At 61.3% G+C, this 19,151-nt stretch overlaps 1 protein-coding gene across 1 annotated transcript; it reads left to right on the top strand.

Moving 5' to 3' along the window:
* Positions 1 to 3,504: 3,504 nt before the first annotated feature.
* PIWIL1 (piwi like RNA-mediated gene silencing 1) lies at positions 3,505 to 18,035 on the top strand. Its single transcript, XM_024567075.2, has 20 exons — positions 3,505 to 3,582; positions 3,895 to 4,006; positions 6,290 to 6,415; positions 6,695 to 6,909; positions 7,267 to 7,388; positions 8,364 to 8,444; positions 9,046 to 9,243; positions 9,593 to 9,704; positions 10,818 to 10,944; positions 11,176 to 11,293; positions 11,739 to 11,853; positions 12,285 to 12,472; positions 12,801 to 12,873; positions 14,133 to 14,333; positions 14,427 to 14,530; positions 15,278 to 15,348; positions 15,471 to 15,624; positions 15,842 to 15,967; positions 17,618 to 17,765; positions 17,919 to 18,035. Exons 1-20 carry the CDS (start codon positions 3,505 to 3,507, stop codon positions 18,033 to 18,035), a joined length of 2,586 nt encoding a protein of 861 aa, XP_024422843.1.
* Positions 18,036 to 19,151: the final 1,116 nt, after the last annotated feature.

Below are 19,151 nucleotides of genomic sequence, written 5' to 3'. Positions count from 1 at the left end.
AGTTGGCACCCTCAGAAGAAAGAGGACACAAGAATCACCTCCACTTGCTGCACCACAACTCCTTACGTCTTTAGAAACCAAGATTTCATGCATTGCACACCCCATGACACTCCCAAATATCCCCACCAGCACTGTATCTCTGGCAGTTTACAAGGAGTTCACGAGCAAAATAGAGGGAAGAGTGCCGCTTCTACCCTCTAACGTCCGTTCGGGGTATTTCTATCCCCAGCCGTAGAGGTTGCGAAGATATATTTCTTGTTTTATTGCGCTCCCTGCTGGCCAAGTCACAGAACATCTTTTCTACCAAAATCTGACGTCCTGCGAAAGTTCCCTTGCATATTGTATTCCAAGTTGTGCCTTTTCTGTTATAAAAAGCGCAAACCTTTGCAAGGTACGGTTTTTATTTTTGTCCCAAATTAGTCCTGTCTTCAAGTGTCTTGCCTTTTCTTGTGCTTTCTTTAAGTGTGAATAATGTCAGCATCGGAGAACTCGCCCAAATGACTCAAAGGTCTCTGAGCCTAAGAATCATTCAGTGCCTTTCATTGAAATTCTTTCCTCCCATCCCAAACTTGCTGAATCAGCATGCTCTGGGAATGTGTGCTTTGCAAAGCTTCCCCCAGGAGATTTCTGCAATCAAGCTAATGTGGGAAACCAGGAAATCCAGCCGGGTCCTTTCACCCACAGCCACGCTGGTAGGACTGGGGGAGGTTCCTCGGGGAGACCTAAACCTTGTCCAGCCCACCCACTCCCCACCTCCACCGACATGTGTGCTCTTAAGCGAATAAAAACAGTATGTCTGCTCTATGAATGCAGCTTTAAAACAAGCACCCAAGCCCTACACTTTGTTATAAAAGGTATTAAGTTATCATAAGACGCATCTAGTCGCACAGTTAGTTACCATCAGGCATACTGCCAAGCTGACCAGTAATTCTCTTCTTTTGTTCACTATTTTCGATGTTTTTGCCCCAAAACGACACAACCCCCCGTGGTGGCTGCTCCAAACCAGCTCCACCACCTGAAACTTGTTAGAGATGCAGGTGCGCGGGTCCCAGCCATGGAGCCGCCGAGCCGGAATCTCCGAGGGCGGTGGAGTGATCTGCGGGTTCATCGGCCCTCCAGATGCCGCGAAGCAAGCACGCGGGGGAACCCCTGCCTTGCACGTTGACGCGCACGCCCTCAGCACGCAGTTTGTCCACTTGGAAAGTTAAACGTGTTAGGTATGCAGCCGCCTGCCATCCTGGCCTCGCAATGCTATTTTATTTTGAGGGTGGGGAGGTGCAAAATTCAAATCGCATTTCTCTAGCTGACGAGTGCGTTCACTTCTAAATGTGCGGGCCAGCCCAAGATGAAGTCACTATCCCCCAACGCAGCGCTCAAAGCGCACCCGGTCGCAGTTCAGTTTATGAAGGTGGGCTTCGCGCACCCGACGGTGCCCCCGCCCTCCAAGCCCACCTGCGCTGGGCTCCAGGGACCACGTGGGACGAGGCCCGGTGTGGGCGGGGCTCGTCTGGGAACCGCAGCGCGCGCCGCAGCCAATCAGCGTGCAGCGCGAGCCTCCCGCCTCGACGTTTGTCCCCTGTCACGTGCAGCGCAGTTGGCCCCCCGAAGCCCGTGTCCGTCCACCCCGAAAAAGAGGACCGCGCCCGCGTCCGCGGGAGTCGCCCGAGGGGTCCGCCCACCGCGCCCCTCTGCGCCGGGAGGGGGCGCCGAGTCCCGGCGCGGAGGGATCCGGCGGGGGTAACCGTTGGGGACGCGGCGGGGACGGTTGGTGCGCCGGCGGCGGCCTGGCTGGCGGAGCTCCGAGGGCCGCTGCAGCCCCGCGCCGCCCGTGGCGTCGCTTCCCCGGGCTCCGTCCTGCGGGCCTGGTGAGGGGCGGGCGGGGCCTCCGGCCCGGGCGGGCAGCCGAGAAGCCTGCCCGTGGGCGCGGCGACCGGAGGCTGGGGAAGGGGCGCGGGGCGAAGGCGGCGCGGGCTGGCGCGGCCGTGCCGCAGGGGGAGTCACCGGCCGCGGTGCCCAGCTGGGAGGCCCGCGCCCGTGTCTCCCTGGGGGTGGCCACGTGATCGGTCGCAAGGGCCCGGAGCCGAGCCCCACGACGGCCTGGGCCTGCGGTGATCGGCGCCACCTGGCGCCTCCCGCGGCGCGGGGCAGGGGTGGGGGCGGGACCGCGCGGGGAACGGCCGCACCGGCGCCTCGCTCGCGCCCCCTGCCGGCGAGGCCAGGCGAGCTGTCACTGGGTCTCCCGGCAACGGCGCAGGTGCGGCCGCGCCGAGCACCGGGCTGCGCCTGGAGGGGGCGGAGGGGGGTCGGGGCCCGGGAAGGGCGAGGCGGCGGGCGCCGGCGGAGGGGGGGTGCAGTCAGGTGGGCTAAGCAGCCGTGACAAGAAGTCAGCGAGCGCCGTCCGCGGGGTCTGTCTGGGAAGGTGGTCGTGGGACAGAGCGTTTTCGAAGCTGTCGCACCCCAAGCCGACGCACAGCAGAGCGCTCGTCCGTGTAGCCGTCCAGCCTGCTGCTGGAGCCGCCGTGGGCCCCGCGGCCCCGACCGTCCCGCCAGAGCCCCCAACCCCCGCCCCCCAGGGCCCCGCGGCGCGTCTGCGCGGCTGGGGCGCCCCTTTCGGTCCTGACCCCCCTCCACCGTAAGTGTTGGCTGCACCGGAGCCAGGCCTCCTCAGCACGACACTTAGGTCCTGCCTCTTCCTTTGCGAGAACGTTCTGCTTATTTCCTTCGTTAAGCGTTAAAAAATCTTAGAAGTTTACCTTCCTTTTCCACCGGGGCTAACGTTCATTATATGCTCTCTGTGCGCAGGTACTTGGTGAGCGCTCCACGTGCGTCGGCACGTGACCTGGGCGGCAGGCTCATCCCGCTGCGTCCGCAGGTGAGGGCCGCAGGTGAGGGCTGGATCCGGTTTCCTGCAAGAGCAGGGCCTGCGCAGCCCTTAGGTGGCTGCCCTTCCTAACCCGAGGCCGCCGCCTTCCTGGGGGGCGGGGGGGGGCACGCGGTATCACGGGCGGGAGAGAGTGGCTAGGTCAGGTGCCCGCACCAGGGCCCGGTGGCTTAGAGAGAGGCGGCCCAGGCTTCTTTGAAGGCCACGACTCAGGGACACCCCCGGCGGGAAAGCGGGGACCTAAGCGCTGTGGTGGGGTTGGGGGCAGACCCGGGAGGAGGCAGCCCGTGTGCAGGAAGCACAGGAGGGCCCCGCGGGGAACTCGCCCCACGCCCACCCCGCCCCACAGAAGACAGAAATCTCCCTCTGGCCACACTGACAAATGCTACCGAGTTGAATGTGTTCCGTGTGGGCCAACCCAGCACGGCGCCGTCCACAGTCAGTGCTGAGTCGGTGGACAGGAGGGACATTCACGCCTTAAAGGGGGCTGAGAGTTAGAAACGAGCAGCCCCCCGTGCTCGTGTTACAGCCGTCACTGAACGCGTTGAAGGGTGACGCTGTGGCACAGCCGAGTGTGACTGGATCTTGTCTTCACCTTCATCTCCTCCCAAGAAAGGGAAACAATGACGGGGCGCGCGAGGGCGAGAGCCAGAGGAAGGGCGCGCGGTCAGGAGACGGTGCAGCACGTGGGCGCCGCTGCGGTGAGTGCCGCCCTTCTCGCCTCCCCGCTGGGGCACCGGGGGCTGCACCTGGGGCTCCGCCTCCACCCACGGGGTGCACGGGGCTGGCCTGCCGGCCGGTGTGAGGAGGTGGCAGCCAGCAAGGCAGCGGAGGCTCCGTTCTCCGGGAAGCTAGGCTGGTTCTTGACCTTGGTTGGTGACTCTCCTGAAGCATCTCTGATAAACTATTTGTTGACTGACTCTGGTCAGTTTGGGTGAATGTAGCTACCTCACCTCACACCTGTGAGCCCTTGACATTGAAAGAAGGCTCTTCTCTGTTTGCATGGGCCGCAGAGCCAGCAGCCTGGGTACCGGCAGCCGCGGCCTCAGCAGTCGCTGGCCGAGGGGGAGCTGGTTGGCCTTGGACGACAGAGAGGACCAGTAGGAGCAACAGCCAAGTCACAAGGTGAAGAAGTCACAAGGTGAAGGGAGAGTGACAAGTGTGTTTGTGGTGTGAGAGGAGAAGCGGCGACCAATGTACAAACCCTAAAGGACGGGGCCCCGCGGCCCTTCGCAGGGGTGGGGGGCCACGGTGCGCCCCTTCTCCCTGGAAACGAAAAGGCGTGTTCTTGACGGGCCTGGGCTGTCGCAAGGGAACTAAACAGTAAACTCAAGGTCAAGGTGCTGATTGGGAACTTTAACCACTTCAGGACACTCTCTTAGCTTCTTTGTGATCACAGGCTGGACCAAGGTTAACATCTGATGCTTCGGTTTATAAAACTCATGCGCAACTGAGGTCAGAGCCGTCGTGCCGGCAGAATCAGACACCAGTTCTGATTCCAAACACCGCACTCTGTCGCTGCGCTGTTGCAAAAATGAATTACCTGGGTGTGTGACGTAAGCGCCTTCCATGGCCACTGCTTGTCTTCTTTCTCACTAGGGAAAAACCGCCCCAGTCCAGGGGGGTCAGTGTGAGCACGTTGGCTTTGGTCTGAGGGTGGGCACGGGAAACAGCTGTGCCGACCCACGGCGCTGAGGCACGGGTCGCTGGAAGTCGGCTGCTTCCCTGCCCCGCGTCCTGCGACAGGTGCCCCCGTGCTCCAAGCACTCAGTCGTGACCAGTGAAGTCCACGAACGTGAGCGAGCACGTGGGTGTCTGACGCCAGCGGTGGTGTGCGCTGACCTGTGACAGGCACTGGTGGTGTCGCAGGACAACGGGGCACTTGGTGACCAGGTGGAAGAGCTTCCTTTCTTGGCTGCACACGCGGAGCCTTCTTCCCTGCCCATCTGTGCCGTTGAGCTGGGGACAGGGAGCAGAGGGGCGAGAGGACGTGGCACCGAAGAGGCACAGGCCGGGGAGGCAGGAAGCCTGCCTGGCATTTGCATCGCGCTGGAGCGTGACGTACCTGCTCCTCTCCTTACCTGTTACCTGTACCGTTGGCCTCTGCCGGCGCGGCCCCTGAGGGAGGGGACAGTTGTTCCAACTTGTGCGTGGTTCGGCACTGGGCAGCAGCTCCCACGGTACCTGTGCTGGTGCTGGCGGTCCCCACACACTGCAGGTGTGAACGACAACCGCGACACCACGGGCCTGCACACGCCCGCCCCTGAGGGTCAGGCACACAGGATGAAAGAGGTGACGGGACTGACAGGCGCAAACCAGCAGTTACGGACCGACCCCGGGGCCGGAAGGGGCCGGAAGGTTCGGCACAGGGACTGTGGTCAGTGAGGTTGTAGGAGCTGTGTGTGGTGCCGGGCCGGTGCTGGAAACACCGGGGTCACAGGTATCGAACCGCTATGCCACACACGCCTGGGGCCAATGTGACTGTGCAGCATGTCAGCTGTAACTGATCTGAGCTTTTATTTATTGAAAGATTTTTAAAATTTATTTATTTTTAGAGAGAGGGGCAGGGAGGGAGAAAAACAGGGAGAGAAACATCCATGTGTGGTTGACTCTCACACGCCCCCTACTGGGGACCTGGCCCCCATCCCAGGCACGTGCCCTGACTGGGAATCGAACTGGTGACCCCTTGGTTTGCAGGCCGGCGCTCAGTCCACTGAGCCACCCCAGCCAGGGCCAGTGTCAACCACTCAGAAGTCTGCCGTCTGTGCAGGCTGACAGCCAGTTGCGCTCGGGCCACATGGAGTAATAGCCAGGCCACCTGTGGCCAGGGGAGCGGGCTCCATTGTTGTTTACGGTCAGGAGCTTGCACTCAGGTTTCCATATCCAGAGAGGAATGCTTTTTAAGACAAATTCACAATTTTTCAGGGAAAATTTCAAGCCCGGCCTTTCTGACCTGCTGTCACTGTCAGGTCGGCTTCAGCACCTGGCCTGGCCGTGTGGCCGGTCAGGGCCCGGACACAGGGCAGAAAGCCCTCGGGGCGAGTTTCAAGTTCCTGGAGGGAGGCTGATGGGGACCTAAAGGGCCTTTGAGCAGAGCCCCTGGGCCTCAGGAGGGGCAGGAGCCAACTGAACAGCAGGTCCTGTGAAGCGCTGCGAAGTGACTTTGTCATTTAAAATTGCCCACGCTCCTGGGAGGTCCGTCACCCTCCGTTGTTCGGGAGGAGCTGGACTCACAGGAAGATGTCTCCGTGGCCAGTGAAACCAACCTTGGGTTGAAGCGGCCGGTCGCCGCTGGAGAGTCCGCACGGCCGCAGCCGGAGCCCCTCCTGCCGCTGTGTCGGGGTCAGGGCCGGGTGATTCACCTGCTCCATCTTACTTCGGTTACCATTTGCTTCCCTTTGCTTTAAGAACTCCAGATCTCTGCTGGATTTCAGGAGTTATCCTTAGCAGAGAGAGGAGGCCGCCGCAGAGACTTCCATGACCTGGGCGTGAACACGAGACAGAACATCGACCACGTCAAAGAGTCAAAAACAGGTGGGTGGGTAGGAGCGTCGTTTCTTCCACAGCTTCTGCCGGAGAGACTTGGCTGGTCCGGTGTAAATTACTTAGTCTCGGGAGGATTTCTTCCTGAACGTGTGCTTTGAGGGGTGGACGCAGCCAGGACAGTAGTCCCCAGAGTCAGGCGTCAGAGAGGGCTCCCGTCATTGGGCACCCCACCCTCCATTCACAGAGCCGGGCGCCTGGGCCCGGAGGAAAGGTGCCCGGGAGGGGCAGACTCGGCGTGGGGCTCAGCGCAGCGACGTGCTTTCACAGGCTCCTCGGGCATCATAGTGAGGCTCAGCACCAACCACTTCCGGCTGACGTCCCGCCCGCAGTGGGCCCTGTACCAGTACCACGTGGACTACAACCCCCTGATGGAGGCCCGCAGGCTCCGCTCCGCCCTGCTGTTCCAGCACGAAGACCTGATCGGAAGGTGCCATGCTTTCGATGGGACGATACTGTTTCTGCCTAAAAGGCTGCAGCACAAGGTTACTTTTGGTGTCACGCTGGGCGGGGGAGGTGGGGTTTCCGCTTCCGAGCAGAAGTGCCCCTGCCTGGCTGGGGAAGCTCTTGGAGAAACCCCAGGGGCTCCCGTCCGACAGGCCCTGAGAAGACCTCAGAGCGTGTGCCGCTATCACCGGTGTGCCGCCCTCGTGCCCACCTGAGGGGCGTCGTGGCCACGCGCAGCATCGCACCGGTGCCCGCGCACTCCTCCCGCCCAGCCGCCCTCCCCTCGTCATCTAGAAACGCGCGCCCGTCACCGCTGCCCCGGGAAGCAGGCAGCACACGACCGGGCTTCGCTGTCTCGGAACAGTTCCCGCCCCATTTCCCCTCCCCGGCCTCAGGTCACAGAGGTTTTCAGTCAGACGCGCAACGGAGAGCACGTGAGGGTGACCATCACGCTGACGAACGAGCTCCCGCCCACGTCGCCCACCTGCCTGCAGTTCTACAACATCATCTTCAGGAGGTGCGCCGGCGCTCCCGCTTCACGGGGCAGGGCTGGAAGCGCACGGGGGAGTGGGGGGAGGTTGGGGGCGCCGCAGGGTGAGGGCCTGCACACGTGACTTGGCAGCGGTTGTTACGCAGTCCCCCTTCACGGTGTGACGTGCTGACACAGGACTCACGCACTAGTTCCAGGCAGGCATCTGCGCCTTCAGCCTCCCCGTTGGGCCATCTGATGTCTCAAATAGGATTCCCCCACTCAGCTACCAGCCGTCACTGGCTGAGGCTCCCCCTCCCCTCGGGGCGGGGCGGGGCAGGGGGGACCTGCTCAAGAGGCAGAGGCCGGGCAGGTACAGTCTGCTCGCATCACCGTGGGGGACAGACTGCACGCCCTGTGGTTCGCCCTCCGTACAGACACCTCACTCCCCAAACCCAAAGTCGGGACCCACATCTGCGAAGCTGCCCCCGGGCGAGGCACAGCCTGGATGAGGCTGAAATGTGCCTGAGAACCATGAGACACAAGGCCTGCTCTGTGATTCACCCCTTCAGGTTGGCCCTAAGGGGCCACTCACTGATACTGGGACGCTCCTTCCGGTGGCTCATTGTGTTGGGTGAACGCAATTAGTAGGTGGATTCTTCTCTAACTGGCAAACCTTTTCTGTGAAGGGGAAGGCAAACCTCTCCGGCGGTGGGCCACATGGTCTGTCTCAGCCACAGCGCCCACGCCAGCAAACGGTCACAGCTGTGCACCAGCAAAACCGACCGACGGACACTGGCATTGGAATTTCAGATAATTCATGCACCTTTTGGTTTTTTCCAACCTTTACACAATGTAGGAAGCCTCCTGTAGCCCCTCAGCCATGTAGAAACCGGCAGGTGGGCAGCGGCTGGTCGGACGGGGCCGGGGTTGGCCGAGCCCCACGCCGAGCCCTGCGCCTTTGTGACTGCGTCGTGAGAGCTCACCCACACTCACTCCCTGCTCCGACCTCTCGACCCCCAGGCTGCTGAAGATCATGAACTTGCAGCAGATTGGGCGGAACTATTACAACCCGAGTGACCCGATTGACATCCCCAACCACAGGTGCGTACGAAGTGCGGGGCTTCTACCCCGCAGACCTCGTCACAAACTTCCAAAGTGACGCTTGAACTTGAAATGCCCCACTTTACCCCTGGGGCTGTCCCCGGTGCCCGCCACACGGCATGAACGTGAACCTTGGCGTGAATAACAAAGGAGACGTCCCAGAGTCCCTGGGCTATAAAATCACGGGCTGTGAATGCGCGTGTCCCTGGGAACGCACACCGACTTCTCACGCAGAGCCCGTGCGCGCTCTCAGGTGCTGGCCCCCACCAGCTGGCCAGGGCCACTGCAGAAGTCGGTGTCAAGGTGGCGGCCTAGGTGCTTTGCTTTGTTATAATGATTCAAGATGTTTCCATTTAGATTGGTGACTTTCTCAAGTCCTGGGCCAGGATACAGGATACTTTAATAAAGTTAGTATATTAATTTACAGTGGAACTTATAAAATTATTAAAAACCAACAATCATTGTTGAGGATGCCAAAAAGGTCTTCATCTGGAGCCGTGCAAAACCTGGCGATAAGTAAGCTCGCTCCGTGAGGGCCCCGGGCCCCGGGCCCCGGGCTGCGCGGCCGGCGCGCGCAGACGGGGCGGGTGTGTGTCGGCAGGTTGGTGATCTGGCCCGGCTTCACGACCTCCATCCTGCAGTACGAGAGCAGCATCATGCTGTGCACGGACGTCAGCCACAAGGTGCTCCGCAGCGAGACCGTGCTGGACTTCATGCTCAGCCTGTACCAGCAGACCGAGGAGCGCCGCTTCCAGGAGCAGGTGTCCAAGGAGCTGGTCGGCCTCATCGTCCTCACCAAGTGAGCCGGCTGGTCCGGGGGGTGCAGCCGGCAAGGTGCCGGGGGGGAGTGCACTGAGGGGCGGCAGGGAGTCCCCGAAAGCAGAAGGGATGCTTGTAGCCTCCCTCGGGAATGATGGTGGGGGGGCCATCTTCGCGGGACAGACACCTAACGACTTCACCTGATCGGTTTCCGTTTCTCTCTCTAATGGTAATTTAGTCACCCCCCCCCCCCCCCCCCCCCCGTCCAGCATCGTCTACAGGAAGTCCTTTCCCCGTTCCTGCGACATCGCACGTTACTGAGTGATCCTGAAATTGTCGTTTTCACTGTGCATCTTAAGGAAGCACCAGTAAGTGCACCCGTTCCACAGGTACAACAACAAAACCTACAGAGTCGACGACATCGACTGGGACCAGAACCCCAACAGCACCTTTAAGAAGGCAGACGGCTCCGAGGTCAGCTTCCTCGAGTACTACAGGAAGGTACGGAGCTGGTGCCCTGTGGGCCCCGGGGCTGAGCGTGCGGGCCCAGGGGCGGCCTGAGGCGTGTACAGTAGAGTTTGCCGCGGCTGGCCCGGCAGGGCAGTGCTGACGCCTGTCGCTTGAGCCGTGCCCTGTCCTGGCCCTTTCGGAGGTGACCGAGTGGTTAGACTGGAACCCAGGTGCGTGCAGGGCAGGTAGGCAGGGACCTGGGGGCAGACACTGCAGGTGACGGCTGAGCATACTGTCCCTTGTCCCGTCGGCGCTTTTGAACCCGCCCAGGGGTGGGTCAGGGCCTGGGAGCCCTCAGCATGGGCCGTGCTCCTTCCGCATGTGCGTCCCAGCGGCTCAGGCAGGCTCATCCCGCACAGGTGGCCCCGTACATGGGGCCACCTCCCAACACCGGCCTCACTGAGTGGACTCTAGATTCTGGCCCAGAACTCACTAAACTGGAAAACACCAGAGGCAAACAGTAGCAGAACCACGACTGACTGGAAAAGGAGATGTTCACAATGCCAACCAGCCAAGTCCAGTCTCCCGCGGTGAGCGGGCCCGGCCCCCACGTCCCGTCGGAAGTGGGACGAGACCGGACGGCCGGCAGAGCGTTCCGCACAGAACAAAGTCATGGGCAGGTTGGAATTTGTGGCCTCTTAACTGACGAGCCAAGTGACCAGGACCTTGTCGCGGGGCAGGAGGGAGGAACGGGCAGGTGCCTCTTGGTCTGTTGATGAGGGACCAAGACTGACGAGAAGATGCTCATACTTAAGGAGGCCTGATGCTCTTCTAATAGAGGAAGCAAAGCCACCCAGGACACTCACGGGTGTGGGCGGGACGCAGGGGGGGGGGGGCGGGGGCGGCAGGAAGGGGCCTTCAGCAGATGGGCCCCGGGTTGAGGAGCGGCCTGTGACAGCTCTGGAATGGCTGAGTGGGGCGGGCGGAGAGTCCTCTTGTACACAGGGGTCGGCAGTGCGTGAGCAAGGCCGGGCTTGGGAACTGACTGCTCCTGGCCCCGCCCCCGACTCCGGTGGCCGATGCCACTGCAGGCCAACACGTCTGCCCTGACACGTGGCTGGAGGCGGTTACTGTGCACAGTGACCACACTCTTCTCCCGACCAGCAATACAACCAGGAAATCACTGACTTGAAGCAGCCGGTGCTGGTCAGTCAACCCAAGCGAAGGAGGGGCCCCGGCGGCAGTCTGCCCGGCCCCGCCATGCTCATCCCGGAGCTCTGCTACCTCACAGGTGCGGGCGCAGGGCCGGAGTGCCAGGGGGCTGACAGGGGACCACGGGGACCACATCCAGAGTCAGCCTCACAGCCACCGGCAGTTCTCGGCGTCCCTCCCTCTCCCCGGAAAACCCTTGAAGCTGCCGGGTCTCCCTGAGAGTCCTCCCCCCTCCCCACCTCACACTCCAAACATGAAGACGCAATTCTTGGTCCTTTAAACGAACACCTCTGGGGTGTTTTCTCTGAAGGCCTGACGGACAAGATGCGTAACGACTTCAGCGTGATGAAGGACCTGGCGGTGCACACGAGGCTGACGCCAGAGCAGAGGCAGCGGGAGGTGGGGAGGCTCATCGACTACATTCACAAGTGAGCCCTCGCCAGGCCGGTGTGGGCGGGGCCGACCCGGGCCGCAGTGATCTCGCTGTCCTTCCGCGGGCACCGCAGTAACGGGGTGGGTCTGTCCTTCCCACCTCTGAGTGAGGAAGTAGTGGGGGATGTCTGTGGCCTGCGGCCCTTCCGATTCTTCTGTCAGAAAAAGGGGGTGATGCAGCGGAGTGTGTTCGGACAGCTCGACTCTCTCTGTACGACGTCAGGGGTTCACTTGGAGGAAGAGAGGGTTTGGGCCCCAGAATTTTCAGCTGAAGGGCCTGGGGGCGGGGCTGTGGACGCGGAGCATGGACAGGGCATGGTGCTCCGTGCTTCTGCGTCGGAGCTGGGTCCCAGCCCCGAGGCGGCAGGGCTGGGCTGGAGCGCATGCCCGCTCTGCGGGGGTCCTCACGCCTGCTGATGTGTAAATGCGCTCAATCGACAGAGATGACAATGTTCAGAGGGAGCTTCGAGACTGGGGTTTGAGCTTCGACTCCAACCTGCTGTCCTTCTCAGGGAGAATTCTGCAAGCAGAGAAGATCCACCAAGGCGGGAAAACAGTAAGTCGGCCTCCCGTTGCCCCTGAGGCCAGGCCGGGGAAGAGGTCCGGCACAGCCAGCAGGAGAGCACGGTGACGGTCAGCACGGTGCTGTCCTCTGTCCTCACTGCCCCCACCCCGCCCTCTGCCAGCAGCCGAGCAGCTGTGCAGGCTCAGGGCGGACGTGCAGAGGATGTGGTCAGAGGATGCGGCTGGTGCACCTAGGAGACCCTCTGGGGCCCGGCAGCACTCGGGTGGCAGCTCCTAATGTGAACAAATCTTAAGCTACCACCGCCCTTCGGGGACACTTTCGTATCTCTTTTCCCCACCGAGAGCCTTCTGTCCACCACGGCAGCCCAGGTGTAAGGAGGCGCCCTGGGGGTGAGTGGCAAGTCTCCGGCCTCCTCCCGGGGCGTGCAGGCAGCTTCACGGTGTCTCTGAACTCTCCCCCAGTTCGAGTACAACCCCCAGTTTGCCGACTGGTCCAAAGAAACGAGGGGCGCGCCACTGATCAGCGTGAAGCCCCTGGACAACTGGCTGCTGGTGTACACCCGGAGGAATTACGAGGCGGCCAACTCGCTGATACAGAACCTATTTAAAGTCACGCCGGCCATGGGCATACAAATGAAGAAAGCAATAATGTGAGTTTCCCCCTCTGAAATGGACCGGCGGACATGGGGACGGCGTGGGGGCTCAGACGGGGCGGGGGGGGGGGAGTGTTCACAACATAAGTTGCCGATCTTCGTGTGAAGGCCAGATATGGGCCCACGGCCCATGGACACACGGGTGAGGACCGAGACAGAGGGGCTGGCAGGGCTGTGAGTCCCATCGGAGCAGCCTGGCCGCCCTGGGTGTTTCCCTACATACCTTGGACAGCAGCGCGCCACCCACTAGAGCCCACGGGAGCCTCAGTGGGTGCTGCGTCTGCCTCCCTCTCTCTCGGTGTTGGGTCACACGTTTCCATTCTAGGATCGAGGTGGACGACAGAACGGAAGCCTATCTGAGGGTCTTACAGCAGAAGGTCACGTCAGACACCCAGATAGTAAGTTGCCGTCGGCCCAGAGCGGCAGCCGGGAGTACCTGGTTTGACCGGGGCGTGTGGAGATCCTGGAACTCGAGTTCGTTCTCCAAATGTCACAGTTAGGGGCCCAGACCGGCCACAAAGAGTGTGTTACCTCCCTAAGGCTTCCAAGTCCACGCAGGCTCTGGCCGTGCGCCCTGGGGTCGGTGACCCTGGCTCAAGGGGTAAGGGGGAGGGAAGAAAAGCCACCTTAGACTTGTCTGGACCCAGTGGTTTTAATTGTTCTAGAACATTTGGGGAAGAAGAGCAAGGCACAAAGGTGAAAGTCAGCCTTAGATGTTCGGCACACAGAGTGTGACTGGGAGGTGGCTGGGCACAGCCCGTCCCCTTGTTGCCCGCCCCCTGCTACTGGAGGCAGGTTCCTGCCCCGTTGTCTGGGATGCCGGGGACGCAGAGGGGGCGAGGAGGACAGGGGGTGGGAGCCGGGCGTGTGAACTGGGGCACCGGTGAGTCCCAGCTGCGCTCAGCTCCAGCGCGGAGCCAGGGCGGGGTGGGGCGTATTTTCCAGCACCCCAGAGGCATAGTCCACAGACGTCAGGTTCACAGTGCCCGGCACGTGTGCGTGCCACCACGTCGGGGCGCGTCAGCACCTCCGCCAGCTCCTGCGCCTCCGCTTGGCGTGCGTGGCGAGTCAGGGGAGACCCAGGCACTTTGACAACCGTCAGGACGCCACCCTGCGCCGGAGACCGCCAGCGCTTGCTCAGCTTGTCCCTGGCTGTCGGCGCCCTTCCGCCAGCCCCCGCCCGTTTCAGGGGGCTGTGTTTGGACTGTCATGTTTGGTTTCCCGATTGGCCGCAGGCTTCCTAGGAAGCCCCGCAGTGTGATGAGGCCCTCGAGCCAGAGCTCTGCGAGTGAGAGCCGTGACCCGAGGGGCCTCCTGGGGGGTCGTGTGCCAGTGAGAAGGGAGCGTGGCAGGAAGCCCTCCCTCTGTCCGCCTGCCCCTGCCCGGTGCCCCCGTAGCCTCGCTCCCTGCCCTGCAGCTTGTGGAGCTCAGCGCCCAGGCGGTGTGTGTGCAGCCCCGAGCCGTGTGCTCAGCGTGTTTGTTCACCAGCATCTGTCGGTCGAAGGTAGTGAACAGAAAACAAAAGCTAATGTCATGCTTAGCGGCCACACGGCGCGGACACGTGGAAAATGCGTGGCTGTCCCGTGTCCCTCGGGGTTGGCGTCTGTGCCTTCCCTGGGCTTCTTCCCCAGTGTCCACGTTCTCGGTCTGTCGGCAGGTCGTCTGCCTGCTGTCGAGCAACCGGAAGGACAAGTACGACGCCATCAAGAAGTACCTGTGCACAGACTGCCCCACCCCCAGCCAGTGCGTGGTGGCGCGGACCCTGGGCAAGCAGCAGACCGTCATGGCCATCGCCACCAAGATCGCCCTGCAGATGAACTGCAAGATGGGCGGGGAGCTGTGGCGGGTGGACATGCCCGTGAGTGCTGTGCCCGCCGGGGACGGTCTTCGTGCCATCAGAGACTCGGAGTCCCCGCCACCCGGTGTCTGAGTGGCAGCGTTTCCCTTGCAGCTGAAGCTGGTGATGATCGTCGGCATAGACTGTTACCACGACACCACGGCCGGGCGGAGGTCCATCGCGGGCTTTGTCGCAAGCATCAACGAAGGGATGACCCGGTGAGCACTCGCGGCCCAGGCTGCTGGCCGGGGCTCTGCCAGGCAGTGGAGCTGTGTCAGCGCTTCACTTCCAACCTGCTGACCACCCTGGCGGCAGGGTGGAGGTCGGGGAGAGACCCCTCCATTAGCTGCCCCGTCGCTGTCACCTTCCGCCGCTGGCCCTGTCTGTGGCCATCGAGCCGCATCTCAGGTTATGCCACCGTGTGTGTGTGGGGGGGGGGGGGCGGGGGTGCACCACGCCGAGTGTGCCCACCTGCAGCTGGCCCAGGCGCTGTGTGGTAACATGCTGAAGTCAGTCTCGGTGCCCTTGGCAGCACTGAGGGGACCGGTGAGACCAGGCCCATGAGCCGTGAGGAGAGTGGGCATGTCGGCATCACCGAGGGCACATTTGGGGGCCTGAAGCTTCCGAAGAGGGGGCGTCTGTCCTGAGGGCTTCTCTGGGGGACAGTGGGGCAGGCTGCCGTGAGCGCTGCCGTGTGAGCCTGGGAGGCCCCTAGGGTTTGGCGCTCTCCTCAGCCCTGGGGTCGCGGGGCTGATCGCTGAGAAAAGAGCACGCAGAGAGTGTGTCTGTCGGGGACTGGCTGGCCTGTCCCAGCTGTTGAGATGTCCTGAGTAGTCGGAGACGCTAGCGGCTCCCTGAAAGGAGGCCGGAGCCCCGGCACTGCCGGGAGCGGAATACACACAGAACCTCGGGAGGGAAGGCAGGCCTGCGGCGGCGTGCCACCCCGGTGTGCTCTCTCCCCACAGCTGGTTCTCCCGCTGCGTGTTCCAAGACAGAGGCCAGGAGCTGGTGGACGGGCTCAAAGTGTGCCTGCAAGGTCAGTCTCCGCCCGGGGGGGGCCTTGAGGACTCGTCCTGGAGCCGTGCTCCGCCGGCGCCCAGGACTGGGGGAGCCTGGCTGCGGTGTGGCCTCACCGGCGTGTGTCTGGCCCCGTCGCAGCCGCGCTGCGGGCCTGGAACGCGTGCAACGAGTACATGCCGAGCCGCGTCATCGTGTACCGCGACGGCGTGGGCGACGGCCAGCTGAAGACGCTGGTCAGCTACGAGGTGCCGCAGTTCCTGGACTGCCTCAAGTCCGTGGGCCGTGGCTACAAGTAAGCGGTGCGGTGAGGCCCACGCATGCTGTCCCACGCCCCCTGTTCAGGCCCAAGATGAGCCGGGGTGCGGAAGTGGGAGGATGGCACATCCACAGCCTCGCCCCCCTCACCGCCCACCCCCAGGCCCCAAGAAGGGGGTGTGTTGCTTCTTCTCACACGGAGTGTGCGGGTGCCCGAGCAGACGCTAAGTGTAGTGTTCCTTGTCACCTTCAAGCCCCAGGCTGACGGTGATCGTGGTGAAGAAGCGAGTGAATGCCCGGTTTTTCGCTCAGTCTGGAGGAAGGCTTCAGAACCCACTTCCCGGGACTGTCATCGACGTGGAGGTCACCCGCCCGGAGTGGTGAGTCCGGCCCGTGGGGCCAGGTGCAGGCTGGGTTCCGCCGTGTCCCTGGGCGTAGCCCCCATGTTCTGGTAGCCCCAACATGCGGCCGTTGCGTCCTCACGCTGTATTTCTTACCCACACTGCAGTCTTCACCTCGTTTGCTCCGAGAGGCCCACACGGCCGTGCTCGTTGCCTGGGTGCCGGACACAGTGAGCAGAGGCTTCTCTGTGCGCGTCCCCGCCAGCCAGGAGGCTGCCCTGCCTCCTCACACACGCAGAGAAGAGGGCGGGCCGGGGCTTGACGGCTGGCACTTGTCTCTGCACATGAACCTTGTCCTCGGATGGCTGTCTCCGAAGGACATCTGGGTCTGTGATGGACCCAGTTACCCTTCCTGTGCCCTGGGGCCACTCTGCCGCAGGCAGACAGGAAAGCCGCGCTCCGGCCATGCTCCGGCTGCTCTGGGGCACACTCTGCGCTCAGCTGGGAGCCATGAGCTTGGCCCGCAGAGTCCACGGGACGCCCTCCTCGGGAGAGCGAGCAGCGAGGACGACTTCTGTCCCTGTGTGGAAATGTTGGGAGGGTTTTCTGAAAGGCAGCTGCCATCAGGAGACCGTGTCGGCCAGGGTGTGCAGTTGGTACGTGGAGCGCTCTTCCTGTAGCAACCGCGGCCACCGAGCCGTCGCGTGGACTTCGCCTTTTCCTGGCAGGTGTTAGGCTGGCAGTCACCGCGGCGCCAGCGCAGGTGCGCTCACCTGCGGGCACCATGGGCCCAGCACAGTGGGGAATCCAAGTTGCATTAGGAAGCAGGAGAATCCACTGCTTTTCACTAACACCCAGCTGCCAGTGTGAGTCGGTGCCGGAGTCAGCGCCGGGGCCCGGTGGCCGGAGCCTTGCCTGACAGCAAGCTTGAGTGAGGGCTGCGCGCCACGTCTGGCTCTGCCTCAGTTTCTCTGCTCTCTGGGGGTTGGTTTCTAGAACCCTCACTTCTCTAGAAACCCATAATCTGTTGTAGACCAGTTCTGATTTTATCATTTCTCTCGTTTCCGTGGATGCAACAAATCGCATAGCTAAGTTCCTCATGATCTTCATCAGGTCCAGGCACAGCAGCTCTGCCTGGTGTGTGAACGGCACCGAGCAAACGACACAGGCCGGTGCCGGTATTCCTTCGTACTCGCACCGCTGGGTTTCTGTTTGACCATCCGGCCCCGTTCTGGTTCCACTTAGAACCCTTCACACTCTCTCGCCAGCTCTTGAAGATTTGCTGTAAATCCTTAGTGCGTCACATGGGCCAGGCGCATCTTTGTTAACAACAGTGGGAACAGCTAGCAGGGGAGCTGCCGTGGTTAAGGGGCATTTGGGGTGACCGGGCCTGAAGCTGGGCCTCCCGTCCCCACTGCCCACCACCCCATGGAGTAGACATGGAGGCCGAGTAGACCGAGGTGTGCCCAGCAAGCATGTGCCGTGCTCCGCCCCTCGGCGCCAGCAGCAGCTGATCCAAGCGTGGTGCACACACAGACACACAGACACACAGACACAGGCGGCCTGCGGGGCCAGCTGACGTCGTGGTGCAAGGTCTTCTCGCTGTCGGAAACGTGAACCCTCTTCCCTCGAGCGTTCGGAGAGGGAAGCCTGAACGTCCACGTGGCTTGTGTGTGTCTGTAATTCCAGGTACGACTTTTTTATCGTGAGCCAGGCGGTGAGAAGCGGCAGTGTGTCTCCCACACATTACAACGTCATCTATGACAGCAGCGGCCTGAAGCCGGACCACATCCAGAGGCTGACGTACAAGCTGTGTCACGTCTACTACAACTGGCCCGTGAGTACCTCTCCGTGTGACCCTGTGCCCGTCAGGAGGGCCGCTTTTCAGAACGGAACTGCTGTGGGCCCAAGGCGTTTGCGTGAGCACGAGACTCACAGTTTAGAGAAACTAGCCCTGGAGTGACAGCAGCCTTGTTTTCTCTCACTAAAGGGTGTCATTCGCGTCCCCGCGCCCTGCCAGTACGCGCACAAGCTGGCCTTCCTCGTGGGCCAGAGCATCCACCGAGAGCCGAACCTGTCCCTCTCCAACCGCCTGTACTACCTGTAGCCCCCGAGGGGCCGCCGCGCGCGCTTCTTCCTCAAAGGACGGCGTTGGGGTTTTCCAGCCTTAGTTTTTTAACTGTTCTCTTTGTAGTTGAAACTTGGGAAGGGAATTAGGGGGTTTAGAATCTCAATTCTAACATTGCTTCTAACAGACTTATTTCACAGGTAAAAATTAAGATTTTGTATTTTAAGTTGTTTGCCTCTCAAACATATTGTCAGGAGTTCTGTTTGTTTTGGAGAAAAACGGGTAAGGTACTTTATATTATGAACAGCGTCTCTCAAACTACTTGAAAGTACTTTCATGAGGGAGAAAGCCCTACGTGTAACCTATACGAACCTTAGTTTTGAAACATTTATTTTGAATCTAGAGGAGAGGAGGCGTGAAGTCGGAAGCCTGCTACAATGGCAGGCGACGGCTTCATCTGAGTATGTCATATTTAAGACAAAAGCTGCCACTAAATGACACCTGCCAGGCAAGGGGGAGGGGGAGGCTGCAGAGAAATAAGCTTGCGGGGTGGGGGTCAAGAAAGGAATTGAAAACTTTTAAATTTCTGTTCAAAGAAACACTCAACACCCTTTAACGGCAGAGGCCAGTGGCCCGTATTAACGTTACTATTTGTTTCGTTTTGCAAGTGGGACTTCGTTCTATTTATTATAAAATAAAATTGAAGTGATTGTCACCTGGTTTGCGTTAGTGCAGTTTTTGTTTTTACTGAAAGCATATGCATTTTCTCCACTTAATGTGCTTTTCAAACTGTGGGAGCGCACCTTCAGCGAAGAGGCTATTCCACTCCTACGGGCTAAAGTAGAGCCACGCCGAGTTCGGCATCAGCTGCGGTTGCGTTAGGAAGGGCTCCCGCCGCGGGGCTGACAGTGCGGGCCTGGGAGGGAGCGCGGCCCCGGGAGTCCGCACCATGGGGAAGCAGGTGGCTGCAACGCACTCAGGCCTACACGTTCGCGGGGATTTTCAGGAACTTTTGTAAAGCAGGTTTGAGGTTGCTGAGTAACCGTGCGAGGTCTGTCCAGGTCTCCAGCCGTGTACTATGAAAAATAGACACCTTTACTGAGGAAGATACAAGATCCAAGAAACACTGTACACGGGGCAGTGACACCTCAGGCC

The sequence above is a fragment of the Desmodus rotundus genome, chromosome 7, assembly GCF_022682495.2.
Source record: "Desmodus rotundus isolate HL8 chromosome 7, HLdesRot8A.1, whole genome shotgun sequence".
Lineage (NCBI taxonomy): Eukaryota > Metazoa > Chordata > Mammalia > Chiroptera > Phyllostomidae > Desmodus > Desmodus rotundus.
Note: the sequence above shows the minus strand (reverse complement) of the source record. Positions and strands in the feature narration are given on the sequence as shown.